This window comes from Siphateles boraxobius, unplaced genomic scaffold (genome assembly GCF_051911475.1).
Source record: "Siphateles boraxobius isolate OS27281-9 unplaced genomic scaffold, OSU_SipBor_1 77, whole genome shotgun sequence".
Classification (NCBI taxonomy): domain Eukaryota; kingdom Metazoa; phylum Chordata; class Actinopteri; order Cypriniformes; family Leuciscidae; genus Siphateles; species Siphateles boraxobius.
Genome location: NW_027509205.1, coordinates 18,070,001 through 18,088,790, shown reverse-complemented (window position 1 = coordinate 18,088,790; position 18,790 = coordinate 18,070,001). Strand labels below are relative to the sequence as shown.

General features: G+C 38.3%; 2 protein-coding genes across 2 annotated transcripts in view; both read right to left on the bottom strand.

The window, feature by feature from the left end:
• atp9a (ATPase phospholipid transporting 9A) overlaps window positions 1-11,089 on the bottom strand; it is a 50,111-nt gene extending 39,022 nt beyond the window's left edge. Inside the window, exons 1-5 of the mRNA XM_077218633.1 lie at window positions 10,930-11,089; window positions 8,412-8,556; window positions 5,617-5,730; window positions 5,413-5,521; window positions 1,009-1,067 (exon numbers count right to left, since the gene is read on the bottom strand). Coding sequence (XP_077074748.1) covers window positions 1,009-1,067; window positions 5,413-5,521; window positions 5,617-5,730; window positions 8,412-8,556; window positions 10,930-10,997 — 495 coding nt within the window. The 5' untranslated portion in view covers window positions 10,998-11,089. The remainder of the gene's footprint in view (window positions 1-1,008; window positions 1,068-5,412; window positions 5,522-5,616; window positions 5,731-8,411; window positions 8,557-10,929) is intronic.
• Window positions 11,090-12,050: 961 nt separating this feature from the next.
• sall4 (spalt-like transcription factor 4) overlaps window positions 12,051-18,790 on the bottom strand; it is a 7,764-nt gene continuing 1,024 nt past the window's right edge. Inside the window, exons 2-4 of the mRNA XM_077217902.1 lie at window positions 14,838-17,318; window positions 14,444-14,748; window positions 12,051-14,334 (exon numbers count right to left, since the gene is read on the bottom strand). Coding sequence (XP_077074017.1) covers window positions 13,912-14,334; window positions 14,444-14,748; window positions 14,838-17,318 — 3,209 coding nt within the window. The 3' untranslated portion in view covers window positions 12,051-13,911. The remainder of the gene's footprint in view (window positions 14,335-14,443; window positions 14,749-14,837; window positions 17,319-18,790) is intronic.

The window sequence follows — 18,790 nt, the reverse complement described above, 5'->3', positions numbered from 1 at the left end:
TACAATATATTGAAGAAAATATATTTTTTGCATTGTTCATGACAATCAAACACCCCCCCCACCCCCCACCCCCCCATTTTCAGTGCCATAATGCAAAAACGGTTACGTTTAATTTATGTAGATTTATCATTAAAGTAATTTTTTATGTAGGCTACTTTAGTTCGAACAGTAACCTAATCAGAATAATATGAATTACAAAAAAAAAAACTCCAGACGCTATGAGTTATTAATGAGAATTTGGTGGGGAAAAATAATGCCATAATGCAGGCAAATACTATTACAATTATATAATGTGTTTTTTCTTGGTTTAAGAATGTGATCTTTCATAAGATTCACACATTAACTTCACTAATAAATGTTTTTTTTTTTTTTTTAACAAAACCAGATTGAGCGCAGCATGTGTGAGTCGTCTTTCTGTGTAAAATCAACATTTTTAAGAAAATTGGCCTGGTGGGTAATTGGAGACTGCGGACCTGTCTCAAATTTCATGTTCTCAGACTTTGTAGGGGGAAACCAGCTTCTTACAATAGGCTTCAGTCCGCACGGAAAAAAGGCAACAGTTGAACAAAAGGCAACACTAAATACCAGAGTGGAATTAGGCAGGATTACTAATAACCAACCGCTGGCCTCGGGTCACATGCTTCAGTCATTCGAAATGATTGACAGCTCTTTTCAGCATTAAATACATCATAGAGCTTTTTGATCCACTGGTTAGTTTAATAAATAAATACACACAATATGAATGTTCTATGTTGGATCTTTTACCAAATAACTCTAATGTGTTTTACACGGGTGAAAACATCAAATTACCTTTTGAAAAGGAGCACTGAAGAACTATTTTCATTTTACATATGCATATGAAGCTTGTTATGACTTACTGCCCAACTCGGGGGTCGAATTGCCCTAATCTCAAGGGAAGGTAAACAGCTAAAGCATTGAGAGGTATGAGATGCCATTTGTCAAAAGATCTCGATTCCTAACAATGACCGACCTAATTAGCAAACCAACCTTTTCAACAATGATAAGATCTCCAACCTGGATTCCACTACTTTTCACCTTCACAGTTCCTGCGGAGAGAGATAAAGAGAAAATCAGACAAAAAAAAAAGTTTGATAATTGTGGCTGATGCATACAATGATCTTTTTAAACATTTAAAAACAACATTTAACTATTTATAAGTTATTTATCTAAAAAAGCAATGCCCAAACTGAAAATACCCTGAAAACTACAGCCAAATGCGTAGCTAGAAATCTTTCACAGATATCCGGATATTTCCAGGTTTTCCATGACTGTGAGAAATCTGTTGATTCCTCATACATTGTGAATCAGAAAAGTTTTATAGTCCCCCAAATAATTTACAACAGAAATTTGCATAATAGGAATCAATGTAAAAGAGAAAAAAAACCCATCTGTTCAACTACTGGAGGTTCCACCATTGGTCGTAAATCTGCATATTTCATTGCAAACCTCCAGTGAAGATTCAAATATGTAAGCCTTCTTTAAGTCCCCATTCAGATTTTTCAAAAGCTCAGAGTGCATATTAGATTTCCATTTGTTTTTGAACAATACCCTCCTATACGGCTTTACAAGAGTGCTGTGAGAACGATCTCTCATTCCATTGAAAATGCACAGCTAAAATTGTTTGGAAAAGGTCAGGGACCTTTAACCCCTGTGGAGACCTTTACCAATGCATATGTAAGACATTAGCACATATGTATATGTGCATTTTTTTTGGGAAATGAAAGGACCCTTTTATTGCATTTAAGTTTCAATGCTATATTGTTTCAGATTTATTTTACACACTTGTATATTTTTTAATATTTATATTTGCTTTTGATTAATCTTTCAATCAATCTTTTTTTTTAAGAAACATAAGTATGGCTTAGGTCACGTCACACCCCTACAGGTTAAATTTTTTACTTCCATAAACCGGGAAAACCTAGTGTTCTGCTCCGGAAGGTGTGACCTGCGACCATAAATCCCACACCCAGATTTAATGGTGTAAGTCTATTAAAAAACGAGTTGAGGGCCAGTTTAAATATGATGAACTTTGATGTTTTTCGTCCCTGTTGGTCTGGGCAGGGCAATCAGAAGCCCTCCCAGGTAGCAAGCAAATGCCCCAGCTCTGCTCCATGAGCTTTATATGGAGGCCGTTAGTGCTGAGCGCGCATACACTGAGTTTATGAGAGAAGAGAGCCTGCCACATCAAAGGAAGGCATGTGATGGAAACGACAGGAGGTTCTCTTCCTTTTTTATTGTCAGATGCTTTTCATCCCCCAGTATATGATACAATTTACATCCCTACTTCAAATTAAAAACAAACTGCAGTGTGCTTTATTGCTGATGCATCTGCATACTTTAGCAAGCCTCATCTAAATAAAAAAGGCACCATATTGTTGCCATTGTTGCTGTTTTTTTCCATTTCATATACATTTCAAGGACAGCAATGCACACACACACACACACACACACACACACACACACACACACACACACACACACACACACACACACACACACACACACACACACAAAACCCTATATTTAACTAATTGCACAATTTCTTAAAGTGAACAAATGTTTTATTCCATTTACAACACACACTCCATCGCATCTCGTGCGCCACTGATAAAGCAATCGCAATCATATCTGTTGAGCGTGAACGCAATGGCCAATCAGAGGTGCTAGTCAGTAAGTTGGTCAGAATCCACTTAAAACAGCTGAAAACACACTAAGTTTTGTTTTGTTCCACGTGAGCCACACACTCACAAATCTTTTATTATAACCAACAAAGTGGTTGGTTACAATTTTGGTTTGTTACAAAGTATATTTTCGCAAGAGTGCAGAATTCATTGCTTTCTGTTTATTACCTATTGACAATATGAATACAATATTAGCCTAGTTGTTTATGCTGCCAAGTACACTGCAAAGTGTCTGGATTGACAACTGTATTTAAATGTGCAATTGAATAAACTTTGACGGATTTCCAACGGATGAGAAAAAACGGGACAACATTTTTTGAAGTACTTAATTCAATAGTTTTTGCTCTGGTAGCGAAATTGGTTACCAAGAACCGTGAAATTTTACTGATTTGTCCCGACTACTGAAATACAAAATATTTGCAACTAGTACTGTGCGATTAATGGTAATTGATTTTTCAATTTTGGATTGCAACGATTATGAAAACAAGATAACCAAGATAATACGGTTATTATGCCGTGGTGGCATTCCGTCCAGCCCCTTCCTTTCCTTCACAGCGGTGCGATTTCGTTCCTCACTAAAAGCCCAAACTTAACATCCAAATAAGTGAGTATTGTAAAATGCAGTCTACTATTGCTAAACTGCAGGACATGCTTGATATTTGTAACGCTGGTAATGTGGTGTGGTAGAAGCACGGGAAGGAGGCTGGATGCAAACGCAGTGTACAGGCTTTATTTAGACAAACTACAAACTTAGACAAAGACTCAGACTGGAATACAGGACTCAGAATCAGAAGCGACCAACGTTGACATCAAACATTCAACAACTCACAAAGACAGGGCAAAAACACAGGGCTTAAATAATCATAGACAAACGAGCTAACCGGATAACAAGGGGGCGTGGATAATAAGAAACACCTGGGATAACTAATAGACAGGTCAGGGAACCACTGAACATGAAAAGACAAGACAAGACACAAAACCCACATCATGACAATATTAAACAGTGTTATTAAAAGCGTATTAAGCCGCAAAAGAGATATTGTTCCCTAGGCGGCCTCCTGTGCGAGCGCTCTGAGACGTGGCGGAACACACAAAAGAAAAGTATATTGTGGGCTTCAGATACCCGCCTAAACGGTCAGATAGCCTAGACACAAAAATGTCTAAATGCTTTTGGTAAGCATCCTTGTAAAAACACAGTCTTAAGTGAATGTAAACTCTAAGATAGAGCGCGTGTGTAACAGTATATTGGATCTGTGCAGTAGCTCTTAAAGTGACAGTAGCCTAATTAACCTGATGATAAATGATAATCTAATGGCGCTTTTCCACTACACAGTACCAGCTCGACTCGACTCGCCTTTGTTTGGTTTTCCACTGTGTAAAAGTTGTACCTGTACCTGCTTTCGGGTACTTTTTTTAGTATCACCTCCGGCGAGGTTTTAAGCGGGCTGAGGCGATACTAAAATGTGACGTGAAAACACTGCAGACTGCTGATTGGTCAGAGAGAATCGTCACTATTCACCGCGTCATCATTGCACGCGCCAGACGGAGCTATTTTTTTCAGCAATGTTTCGTTTTGCTGCCCTCAGCCTCTCCTGAAACAACGTTTGTCTTCTTGCTGTGAGAAATAGCCACATCCCGAGGATCAAAAACAGCATACACTCGATTTCCTCCATTGTCCTGTGTGTGTGTGGATAGCGGGCGTGTGTCGCGTAGTTCCTTTGGCGTCGCTATGACGACCAGGTACTATTGTGGAGGTACTATCTGTAATGGAAAACGGAGCGAAAAGCGAGCCGAGTCGAGTTGAGCTGATACTGCTAATGGAAAAGCGCCAAAATAACAAATGACAAAGATAAAATCACTCACTGCTCTTGAATGTATAAACTGTAGTTTTAATGAGGATTAGTCTATATTTAATGTATACAGCAGTGCTATTTTACATTTGATTACTTTATTCAATTTCTGTTGTAGGCTATTACTTAGCTGAATGCCATTGTTAGTACATCTTCCTGAAAAACCTAAACCACTGTTTATTTAATTTTGTCGGTTTTGTTTGTAATCAGTTTCTTTGTTCTTACTGTATTGCTGACTGTTTACTTGACTTCTTAAACTGTTTTGAGGACTTACATTAACCTAGTATTAGTTTTTGCTGAAGTATTAATAATTGTGACATTTCACTGACATTTAGAATGACAAATATCATGAAAAAAGACTTTTGATCATATCACCCACCAATAATCTTGTTAAATAATCGTGATTTTAATATTGAGGAAAATAATCGTAATTATGATTTTTGCCATAATCGACCAGCCCTATTATACCACATTTAGACCTACATTACAAATCCATGCACACTGAATCAACTTAAAAGAAATTTAGGTCTACAAAAAACAACAAAATCCTTTAATTCATTGCTTATTGCAACACATTTACATAACGAATCCTTGCATAAGGAATCAACCATTCACATTCAAATCTACACCAGACAATAAAACTTGAATGTATAAGTAAAATGTACAACACCATCAAATAATCCTCTTCCACTGATTGCTCACTTCACAACATTTACCACACAAATTTAAAAAACAAATCTATGAATAAAGAATCAGCTTCATTCAACACCTTCCAATCAAACCATCCCAAAAAATCTACATAAAAACTCCACAAAATCATTGGCACACAAAGAGCTTTATCAATGGAAACAATAGCTCACCTCTTGTGGAGAGTTTGCTGTAGATCTGTGAATTGACCTCTTTGTCTCGTAGGAAACATCGTATCTCCTCAACGGCTTCCCTCATGATAGTAATAATTAAAACAAACCCCTAATGGAAAAAATGCAGAAAAACTTATTACGATTTGACCGTGTGAACATTAGTATTAGGCCTATATATCATAACAAAACTGTATTGTGACTCACCAGAGGAACCCAGTATGTGTACAGGGCCCCTAATCTGAGCTCATTCACAAACTGTGAGCAGGCCAGCAGCAGAAAGTACAGGTTGAAGAAGTATTTGAACTGGTTAAACAACACCTATAAACACAAACACGTGACGATGAGTAAAATAACAGCACGTGTGAACTGATACAAATATATTTTCATTTTAAACCAGATATGATATTATTTTACAGCTCAAAGTTTGAACAAAACTTGGTAAACGTGATTGTACTACGATTTATACAATGGTACTAAAGATTCATACACTACCAATCTAAAGTTTGGCGGTAGTATGATTTTTTTATGTTTTTTAAAGTCTCTAATGCTCAACAAGGCATTCATTTGATCAAAAAAACTGTAAAACAGTACAATTATAATTTAGAATGAGTGTTTACTATTTTAATATATTGTAAACTGCAATTTATTCCTGTGATCAAAGCTGAATTTTCAGCATCATTACTCCAGTCTTCAGTCTCACATGATCCTTCAGAAATCATTCTAATATGATGATATCAAGAAATATTTCTCAGTATTATCAATGTTGAAAGCAGTTGTGCTGCCTCATACCTTTGTCGAAACCCTGATACATTGTTTTCAGGATTCTTTATTGAATAGAAATTTCCAAAGAACAGCATTTATTTGAAATTTCAAATCTTGTGTAACATTATAAATGCCCTTTACTGTCACTTTTGATTAGTTTAATGCGTACTTGTTGAATAAAAGTATCAATTTATATTTTTAAGAAAAAAAAAGTCATCATCTTTTGTTAGTGATACTGATATTAGGGTGCAAACGTTTTCAGATTCAATTATTCAACATCTTTTCATTAACTATGAAACACATATAGGCTACATTAGCAACCATTGTTCAGCTAGAATGACATTTGTCTTGACGATCCCAGACAGAGCTTAAAGTGTTTACATTAAACCACCTCGCTGTTTGCTTTTTGCTATACAGTATGGCAGAGTTCTACTCATTTACAAAACATTCAGAATTGCACTCTGATTATCATTTGTCCTTCAAATCATTCAAAATAACCAGAAGGCATTTGCAATGCAAAAAATATTTTTTCCATACAGCAATCTGGTCAAGGTTGTTTTTAAACTGGTGGAGCTCGGCATGGCATGAGTAAACAAATTTATGAATTTTCTGCACTGAGTTGCAAGTGGTGTTTGTGCAGAAAATTCGCCACCAAGATGCTAGGGCAGAGGTGTCCAATCCTGCTCCTGGAGGGCCACTGTCCACTGAATAATTATCTTCAACCCTAATTAAACACCTGAACCAGCTAATCACAGGGTGCGTCTCAATCAGCTCCCTAGTTCAGTAGTCAGGGCACTGATCAGGGAGTCGGCCATTTTAAGAGCTGACTCTATCGCAAAATCCTTCCAGTGCACTGAAACGATCGCTCCCTAAAAAGTCCCACAATGCACCGTGAGAACCAAGGAGCATCGATGCTCACTATGTTCTCTTGACGGAAGTTCTGAAGCAAGAAACTTAAATTACGTGAGCCATGCGAAAAATATTTTTAAAATACAAACCATTATTGTATTATATTTCAGCTTAAACATACATCGCTAGACATGTAATGGACATAATCTAGCTAACATTTATAATGTATTTATGGCTGAAATGTTGCATGTATATGTAACAAGCATTTATCATAATGTACTTTAAATAACATTACAAGTAATGTCAGAAAGATATCAGTTCTGCTGTTGTACATCAGGAGTGATGTTGTACAATGAGGACGTTGTCTCGTCGCCGGAAATAGAGTCATCAGTGTTCCAATGTGTAGTGAGGCAGGTCTTTATTGTCCTTACCAGTGCCTGAATTCATGAACATGATACACTGATTCACAAGCTAGGAGGCTAGAGACAGATTGAGACACACCCAAGCTCTTACTAGGTATTCTGGAAACTTCCAGTGAGGTTTGTTGAGGCAAGTTGAAGCAGGACAGTGGCCCTCCAGAAAAGGGTTTGGACTCCCCTGTGTTAGGGTGTATTGAATAGTGGCCAAGGTATTGCTACACTCTAAAATGCTGGATTGTTTTAACCCAATTGTGGGTCAAATATGGAAATCCCAAACATTGGGTTAAAAATGTAATTTATGTAACCCAAAAGCTGGATTTCTCCATATTTGAGTTGAAACAACCCAGCATTTGTTAGAGTGTACTCTAGACGCTTTTCCACCGTCGGGCCTAAAGAGTTCTCTTTGCTTATCCGTTTCATTCCATGCCAATTCAGGCCACCGGGTACGGATATGGTTTCATTTTCCACTGTGTGGCTGATAACGGAGCTCTTTGGAACGTAATACGAATGCGTCAGTCGTTGCCATGGTAAAATAAGAACCGCTCGGCCCGAAGGTGAAAAAGCAGCTACTGATGCGAAGGTGTTCCATGGTTGCTAGGGAGTTCTGGGTGGTTGCTAGGATGTGACTAGATGGTTCCTTACTGGTCAAAGTCAAAATTAAAGACTTTTATGAAAGAAAAATCAAAAAATCTAAACTCTGATCACAAACGCAATAACACACATCTCCTCGACAAGCAGCAATATTTGTAAAAGTTCTAACAGTTGGATTTAGGAGTTTTTCAAAAAGAAATTCAGGGAAGAAAACTCAGGAAATCCTACAATATCAGCCTCAATGTGTCATGGGCAACTCTGTTAACCACCAGAGCAATTAAAGGAACACGTTGAGCAACATTAATCATTGCTCAACATGTTCCTAAATGACTCTGGTGGTTAACACCAACTTCTCTCTGAGCATTTGTAGTCACTTACCCCAGGCAGGAAGGTGAAGAAATTGTATTTCTGGTTGTTTATGACATTTCTTGGGTATCTCTGCTCTCTTTTTTCCGGATGCCCCAACCACACGGTCCGCGGACGGAAATCTCCCCCTCCGCAGCATCTGGACCATGGGCAGCACCTAAATATACAACGACATTACATGTAGCTTGTTTCACAAAGCACTTCAATTAATATGGCAATGTATTAGCAAGTGCTTCACGACCCTTTAATAGAAAGAAACTTCACATACAGATACTGGAATTTCACTGCAGCCACAGAAATATTTTCAAGCAAGCAACAAAACTGTGTCAGTAAATATTAGCTTTCACTGTCTGCCTCCTACCAACACCTTCATTAAACAACCTCTTATCAAGAGTGATTTGTATTGGATATTGTACTTCCTTATAGATGACGGTTTTGCATTTAAAGGGTTAGTTCACCCAAAAATGAAAATTAAATCATTAATTACTCACCCCCATGCTGTACCAACCCCGTAAGACCTTCGTTCATCTTCGGAACACAAATGAAGATATTTTTGATTAAATCTGAGAGGTGGATCACTGCTACATAGGCTGCCAGAGGGAATGAAACTTGACGGCCCAGAAAGTCATTAAAGAACATGTTTAAATATTCCATGTGCCTACAGTGGCTCAACTATAAGTTTATCAAGCGACGAGAATACTTTTTTCCCGAAAAAAAAAAACATAATAACGACTTTATTCGACTATTCCTTTTCATCCTTGTGGGCCTGAGACGAGAGTTCAAGAGATTTCCACGACGCATGCGCGAGAACTGAGAAGAGGACGTTCTTCTTCTAATACTTCTTGTTCAGTTCTCGCGCATGCGTCGTGGAAATCTCTTGAACTCTCGTCTCAGGCCCACAAGGATGAAAAGGAATAGTCGAATAAAGTCGTTATTATGGTTTTTTTTTTCGGGAAAAAAGTATTCTCGTCGCTTGATAAACTTATAGTTGAGCCACTGTAGGCACATGGAATATTTAGACATTTTCTTTAATGACTTTCTGGGCCGTCAAGTTTCATTCCCTCTGGCAGCCTATGTAGCAGTGATCCACCTCTCAGATTTAATCAAAAATATCTTCATTTGTGTTCCGAAGATGAACGAAGGTCTTACGGGGTTGGTACAGCATGGGGGTGAGTAATTAATGACTTAATTTTCATTTTTGGGTGAACTAACCCTTTAACAGACATACATACTGTACATACATATATATATATATATATATATATATGTGTGTGTGTGTGTGTGTGTGTGTACACACACATACATACAAACATACACACATAAATACATAAATGCGTACGTATGCTGAACCAGTCAAAAGTTTGGAAACATTACTATTTTTAATGTTTTTTTAAATAAGTCTCTTATGCTCATCAAGGCATTTATGTGATCAAAATACAGAAGAAAAAAACAGTAATATTGTGAAAATATTATTACAATTTAAAACACTGGTTTTCTATTTTAATTTACTTAAAAAACATGTTTTTCTGTGATGCAAAGCCAAATTTTCAACATAATTACTTCATTGTCACATGATCCTTCAGAAATCATTCTAATATGCTGATATGATACTCAGTTATTATCAATGTTGATAACAGTTGTGCTTTAATTTCCATTTTAAATAAATGCTGTTGTTTTTAAACCTTTTATTCATCAAAAAATCCTGAAAAAAGTATCCCAGGTTATAAAAATTTTTTCCAATATTGATAATAAATCATCATATTAGAATGATTTCTGAGGAATCATGTGACACTGAAGAATGGAGTAATGATGCTGAAAATTCAGCTTTGCATCACATAAATCAATTATATTTAAAAATATATTCAAACAGAAGATTGTATTTTAAATTGTAGTATAATAATAACGTATTTGCAAGTGAATACTTGTGTGCAACGTATTTACATGGTACATTTAAAAGAATACCATAGTACATGTCCAAACAACATGTTAGTACTATGGTGCTGTTTTGCTCAGGCAAAGCCACCGCAGTAATATTGGGATCAATGGGGATTTTATTTGTAAGGGCCATTATAAATAACCGAGCATTGTATTGCATTCAAAGCTTGGTCTAGGTGCCTAGTTTCGACCATCCTAACAAGCGGCCTTAAATGTATTATGCAAAAACGGACTACATACGGAGAAATGTTTATTTAGGTGAAATATTGTGACATCATTGACAACAAATCACCTGTGTCCCGGAACAAGGATGTGCACTTGTCTCTCCTATTTACAATAATATCAACACGCTAAATTCGCTTAGACGACAATTTCATGGCAAATATTCAATGATATAACGTTACAAAATGAACAAAGAGCTACTCTTCTCATGTCGCGATACAATGTCGTTATCAACCTATTATGTGCGGGTTAAGGGTACGTTAGCTGGGCTGTGTTAGCCACCATGCTATCTCACATACACCATCCATAAACAAGCCTCCGTTTTCCAGCCGACGCGATTTCACGTTCATTTAACGTCGTGGTATGCTCTTACCCGTCTCTTCGCTTGTTGTCATGTCGTTTTTTGTGTCGGACGGGCTGCAGTGGAATGTTGTCCGTCATGGTTGTCCGCAGTGGAGCAGGAGTCTCCCGCACGCAGGACGGAGGCTGATGGGTTGGGCTGCGCGAGAACCCAGCATGATGATGATGATGATTGGGACAATTCCAGATCAGCACCCGGGCATGTGTGTGTTTCAGCTAGTTGTTTATCATTATGCCTTCTTTTTTATTTAAAATTACTCATACTATATCTATAAGTTTCCATTCCACACATATCCTATGTTTTTTTGCCTTTTTAATTTTTAAAGTGTCATAGTACCATCAACAATACTTTTTTTGCAAGTGATATAACGAATTATTTAGAGCATAAGAACCCAATGGGGACAAAACATATATATATATATATATATATAATTTTTTTTTTTTTTTTTTTTTTTTCATATGTTATGCTATGTCCTCTGTAGTGGACACCAGGACAGTCATTTAAAAAAAATAAAAAGACAAAAAATGACGTAATGTTTTTGTTTTGTTTTTCCATTCACCAATACATTTTTAGGTTTCAGGATAATTTAAACTTTGTATAAAGATGATTCTCAACTATGTTATGAAATATATAATGGAATGAATTTATATACCATTTTGTGTAATGTTTGTTTGTGTAATATGTGGGTACAATTGCCATAAATGGGTAGTCACATTCAATTAAATGCATCTATACACTATCCAATTTGCATATTAATGTGATCTTGGGGCAACATGTGATGAAAAAAGAAATGTAATAATTGGCATAGTGTTGTTTAAAAAAAAAAAAAAGTTAACACCATGACATTGACATAGCAATTTTGTAACGCAATCAACCAGATGATAATGGAGATGGTCCTTTTAAATATCTGATACCATGACCATCTATTTTGCTCAGTTCACCTATTAGCAAATTACGTACTTACTTCGGACAAGTTCTTATTTAGAGGAAATTACAATGGTAACAAAATGAATTTTCCTACACTAGACTTAATTTAGAAAAGTATCCCTCATATTGTATCTATTATCCACCTTGGTGTCCTCTAGTGTCTTTTTTTCTGAAACTGTAATGACTGCATGTGGATTTAAACAACATTTTGGAAAAGTTATCCTTGGTTTTATTCTCAAAAATATCAGAACGGAAGGGAGAACAAAAACAAAAAAAAAGCAAACATTTACAAAAAGTCTACACTGTAAACAAGCCTAAAACAGACTCAACATTTGAACAATCATACAGACATGACCCCATTTAACCAAGATCTGACACCACCTTTTTTTACATCTAGGGGGAAAAAAAAGGCACAACTTGGTAAATGCATATTAGAAAGAGAATTTACAGGAGTCTGCCTATTCTGAAAAAGTGTTGTGCAAAGTGTCTGGCGATACATTCATTATATTACAGAAATCAGCAGGTTATGGGGGCACAATGCAACCATAACTCCAAACACAATGCAAAAAAAACAACAAGACATCTAAATGAGGTAGAAATTTGACCAGCATAAAGTTTTTACGTTTAGATACGCTGCGTGCATACACACAAGTCCTTTCTTTCACGAAGAATGCATGGCTACGATCTCTAAACATGTCCCCACAACAATCAATACACATTTGGGTAATAAACCATTACTTTCCTGGAATAAGAATGACTGCAGACTCCATCTGGGACGAGATATGCATGCCTGCTTAGCACATAGGTATAAAATGCATCGAAAACAGCAAATTTACAGAATTCTAAAACTCAGTGGATCCTAAAACGGCAACAAGCAAGCAAATGACCTGAATGATGGGTCCAAGAAACAAAGTTCACAGAATAAATGGCAAAAGCTTGGTTTATATCAGATCTTAGCAGAATGAGGAAAAATAAAGTGCAAGGAATGATTAGGCATTTCAGTATTATACCGGCCTTTTTAACTCCTATCAAAGGTCTCAAATGAAAGCGACTCAATGCAATATTTGATAAGGACAACTGAAAGCAAGACAACAATTCTCCAATTAATTCACTTTCAAAATAAATGGGCTACAGCTAAATGCAAAAATACAGCATATTTTGTTCTAAATAAAAGATGAAATCCAAAAGGCTTTTATTACAATCCTGTGGTGTCTTTTGTGATGGGGGGGGAAAAAGATGGAGAAAGACGGAGAAAAATAAAAAACAATCCAAGACAGGCACTTAGCGAAATTTTTGGTATTAAGCGCAGATAGAAACTATGAGAATAAAAAAATTCATAATAACTTAGTGAAATCCAGTTTCAAAACAAACATCTATACTATAACTACTCACTACTCAATGAAACTGTAGATTCAGTAGATTGTGTGGAATGGTCAATTAATTACATTTTTATAGGCACGAATTCCACAAACACATTTGCTGTATGGCATCTATGCCATGGATGTCATAGTTGCGTTTGATTAAAGTTCATTAGTCACACAAAGAACAGGACCATGAGATGTCAAGCAGAGATAAACAAGATGTTAACTGTTAAAACATTGAGATCCCGGGTCACCTGTGGCATAGATCCTCCTGAGGGTCATAGAGCTGAGCACAATGTAACTCAAAAGAGTGTCCTATCACTAATGAGACTGCTCCAGAATAAAGCTATTTCAAGTAAGACTTACATTCAACTTCTAGAAACAAAACTGACAAAATACCCGCATATATTAATAGAGAGAAAGAAAAGGGGAAAAAGAAAACACTACAGTAGTTAGATCAGATTCAATTAGAAGTAATCGCTAGCATGTAAGGGTCCAAAAAGGAAGGCATGGCCCGTTTTAGGGTATAGGCTCATTTAACAAGGGTATGTAAATTTGCAACTTCTTAAAAGCAATCTTACACATGAATTGATTGTACCAACAAAGGACTGAATTAATAAATAGCCCAGTTCCTAACATCTCAGCAGGCTCATAAGCACAACGCAGACTGTCGATTGGGAACATTTGTCTGTAGTCCCTTCACTTTCTAATTCACTTTACCCTCCTCCATAAAATGTGGAAACTTTGCTAGGCTTTCAGAGCCATTCTTTTCCATTTCTGCAACTGTGCCAGGGATGCCCGCCTGAGAGGACTCCATCTTGGTTATTCCCCCAGTAGAGCCCACTAAAGGACCTCCAGCAAGACTTCCTGGTAGAGGGATGCCGCCATTTTGGATGACTGAAATCTCATTGGTCTTCATGGTCAGACCGTTTGTGAAGGCAGCAGCGTACTGGTTCCACACGGATGGGTCGAAATTAATCGGTGGGGGAATCAAATCCTTTGGGGGAGGCAGCATGTCTGGTATCATCTTGGATTCGGTGCCCATGGCCATCAAAGTCATCGGGTTATCCAATGAGAGGCGCTGTCCTCGCCTTGCTGTATTATTCCACATGTGCGTCCCAACATGCACCTGTAAAACATAAAACAAGAGTTCATGAGATTTACTGCGGTATACATGTGGCATTTGATTTTAAATTAATTCACTTAAAAAGCCAAAGTCAAAGCAAAGACAGCATTACCTTAAGGTTTCCCTTTGTTGTGAAAGCCCTGCCACAAATTGTGCACCCGAACGGCTTCTCACCCGTGTGTGTGCGTTCATGAATTTGCAGGGCACTGGCAGATGAAAAGTTTTTCCCACACATGTTGCAGAGATGTTGCTTTGTGGACCGTCGAGGAGCACTAGAAGTAGAAGGTGGAGTAGCAGCTCCTTGAGGCAGCTGGGAGCTGTACAGGCTGTGGGCACCCATGGGAGTCTCAGGAGGGATCTGCATCTCCAGTTTGACCAGACTTGGAGGCCCCCTCACAAATGGTAACTGACTAGAACCTAAGAGAGAACAAATGTATTAATTTGCCAAAACATCGAGAGGAGACGTCAAAACCAAAGTTAAGCATGTTGAAATTAACAAAACGTACCATAGTCGCCATTGGAGAAGGAGAAGCCTGGCTCCTCTTTGATGGGTTTTGGAGCAAAACTTGATGTCAAGTCCAGTGCTCCGTTGTTTTCACTAAAATCTTGAGGTGCATCAGAGTCTGGTCTGGATTTAACACCATCATCTGGGTTTGTGTATTCTGGGGATTTTGACGGACCATTACTCAGGGGACCGTCTATAGGGGACAAAGAGTGAAAGGACACAGAATCTGACACACCCGGACTCCGGCCATTCTTGTAATCCATTTCCCCAGACCCTGAAGGGGAATCTTTCAGCCCGCTATCGCTCTCTGAAGCAGTGCTGCTTTGCCGTTGAAGGTTCAGTGCAGAAGTAAGGCTCTTCATGTGGTTCTCCAGGGCAGCGATGCCTGTAAACATAGATGGTGTACCTTGGAAAGCCTGATCTTCTTTGCCGTTGGGCTGGGGCTCTGTAAAGCTGTTCAGCTTCTCCTGATTGTCCAAATCCAAGTCTTGTTCTTCCATACTCTCGTCATGCCCAGTGGAGTCAATGTTCTTATCCTCAGTCATACAAGCATCCAGTGCTTCCGGACTTTCAAACTGACTCTCTGGCAAAGGCGTGTTGGGAATCTGGCCGCCCATATGCATACGAATATGCTGCTGAAGGACGACTGCGTTGGTAAACTTCTTATGACAAATTGGGCAAGAGTGTTGCATCTTAAGAGGAGTGTTGGCCCTATGCACGCCATAATGGGCTTTAAGGTTGCCCTTGGTGGAGAAAGCCCTGCCACAGATTTTGCATTTGTATGGTCGCTCACCAGTGTGTGTACGGTAATGCATTTTGAGGGAACTTTGGCAGCTCAGCACTCGGTGGCAAATAACACATTCATTGGGGTCATTTGTCCTCTTGTCCAAGCCATCCACCATTTGCTGAAGTTTTGCAGTACCAGAGCCATTTTCACCAGATAGACTGTTACCATTTAGGTGGTGCAATCCAGCTAGTGCATCGGAGGAATCTTTGCTTTGATCCAGTCCCGCCATCTCCTGACCAAACATGCTGGAAGAAATGGATGCACCATCACTGCCAGATGAAGAAGGCCTCTGGGAGTAGATGTCCCCAGCTACTGGAATATCAAATGAGGGCTTGAATGCTTGGAGCACTGGTGGATGGAGACTTGTAGAAGGAATTCCCAGCACTGGTTTGGTGTCATTAAAATTATTTTCCTCCATGGGGGGCAAAGACATGCCATAAGGAATGCCATTGTTTGTTGGTATATTGTCCAGGTGTTCTGGTACAGGATGTGGATTCATCTTAATGTGTGGGTATTTTTCTTTATGCCTCTGGAAATGCACTTTGAGGTTTCCTTTAGTTGTGAAACGGTTTCCACAGATGTTACATTTATAGGGCCTTTCACCAGTGTGTGAGCGCAAGTGGATTTGTAGAGCGCTGTCATTTCCAAATGTTTTACCACAGAACTTGCATTTGTGCTTAAGCATGTGTTCGCCAGAGATCATTTTTGACTCGGGCATCACAGGGACCTTATTTTTAAGCTTTTTAGAAGGATCCATGCTTGCTGCAAGGCTATTAAAGGGACTCTGTAATCCCATGACCCCTGGAGATTGCGGAAGCAGCGCTGGAAGTCGGCTAGCTAAATCAGGGAGTCCTTTAATGTCTGCTTTTAAGGGCATTGAGCCCAAACCTCCAGCCAGGGATGTGGGGATGGTGGCGGATTGAGGTAGTTTTGCTTGCTTCAAGGCTTCCAAGGACAAGTTCTGGGAGCCCGTGCGTTTGCCAATAAGGGCAGCTGCAGCTGAGAGCTGCTGGGATAAATGTGCACCCAGTGCTTTCAGTGGATCCACAGCAGCGCCTACTGCAGAGTGGAGACTCTGAGGTGCCATCATTGCCACCTGGATTCGTATCTGCTCAGTTAGCTGAATCTGCTGCAGTTGCTGCTGCTGGAGACTGACCAGTTGCTCCAAGATCATGGGGATTGCCAGAAGGGCATCTTGGTGTGGTTGCGGGGGTGGAGACTTCTGATTGGCCGAATTAGATGAGTGTTGTGTTACAGCGACTTTGGTAGCAGGCATGGACTCAAGAGTCACATTAGAGTCTTGCATTTTGGAAGATGCAGAGTACCTCATGTCTGGACTGCCAGACACATCTTGATCGTGATTTGAGGTGTCATCCTGGTTGAGCATGAGCTCTCCTTCCATCATTTCATCAGACTCTGTGCTGTGCTTTGAAAGCAAATTACTGGTAGACTGATCGCCGTGATCACCAAGGAAGTTACCCGTAGAACGCTGGGAGAACTCAGAGGGCACTTCACTCCGATCACCATCTTTCATGATCACTACCTGCTGACTTTTGGTGCAATTTCTCTCATGTTCAAGAAACTCGGCCTCATCGAAGAACTCAGCGCAACATTTGTCGCAAACCCTGGTCTCCTCTGATCGTCGCCTCTTAGCCTCATTGCCATTTTCCTCACTTTGACTGTTGTGCAAGATCCCTGCAGCAAAAACAAAACAAAAAAGTTTAAGTTCTTTTTATTTTTTCAATGTAAATAAGGATCACAAACATAATGTTAAAAGTACTCCCTTTTAATTAAAGTTTTAAAGAGAAGACTAATTCTATTTAGCATTTATACTCTGAAATCATGAAATTAAGTGAAATCATGAAATTAAGTGGCACATTTGGATATGTTAATTTGCATAACAGATGCTTAATGAGAAACACACTTATTAGATAAACTCAAGTTGCTATTATAAGCAGTCACATACAACTTTTCAGTTATGCAGTCCCACCAGATGATGGCAGCATTTACAGCATGTACAGAATGAAATCCAAATCTTACTAGAAAATATTTACCAGTAAAAAGAGGTTAACTAGCACTTAAAAAACCCTCTCCTTCCTCCAACAGATTTTCCATTTCTCAATCAAACAAAATGCATATGGCTCATAAACACACAGCATATGCTAAACTGATGTTCAAGTAATTAACATACAAACGTTGTTAGGCAGTCTTAATACTTAATTATAAAAGAATGCTGATAACAGTCTAAAAGGAGCCAGTCGGTAATTCATATAGCAGAAAAAGCAAGGAAAATTAAATTAGGCTACAGCACCATTAGGGAGGTCCTTTTAACAGAGCCATTGTTAAATGCAAATTTCATCATCTCTCATGAATAGAAAAGACCACCTGTTAACATTCTGTCAGCGAAACTGGACATGTTAATTGTTCACCAAACAACTTAAAGGGATAGTTCAGCCAAAAATGAAAATTATTGCATCATTTACTCACCCTCAAGTTGTTCCAAACCTGTATGAATTTCTTTCTTCTGCTGAACACAAAATATATTTTAAAGAACATGGGTAATCAAACAATTGATGGACTCAAACAATTGATGGACCCAATTGACTTACTATACCATGGTTTGGTTACCACTTACCAAAATTCTTCAAAATATCTTTTGTGTTCAGCAGAAGTAACAAACTCATAGGTTTGGGACAACTTGGGGGTGAGTAAATGACATTTTTTCATTTTTGGGTGAACCATCCCTTTAAATGGTCAAAAACAATCTTACATTGCTTTCAGAGCTTGCAGATAACCAAACACCTCAAACCAACAAAAGTTTGATTATAAAAAAAAAAGTTTGATTTTCAAAAACTGGACAAAACTACAGTCTTGATTGCATGTTAAATTTCTTAAATAAATAAATAAAGCAGTGGCGCTACAATCAAACGCTAAAAGGACTTGATTTAAAAAAAAAAGTGCTTAGGGTTGAATGGATAAATTGTCCCCCTGCACATTAAATCATCTCACCACAAGGGGGCGTTTGATCAATGTACAAGGGATACAATGTGTCTTTACTGATAGTGTTATACTGATTGTACCTTAACTCAGAGAGAATTCCACATGCAATTTTGTACAACTCAACTGGCTGAGATTAAAGTCAACTTTAAACAAACAAAACAAATAAA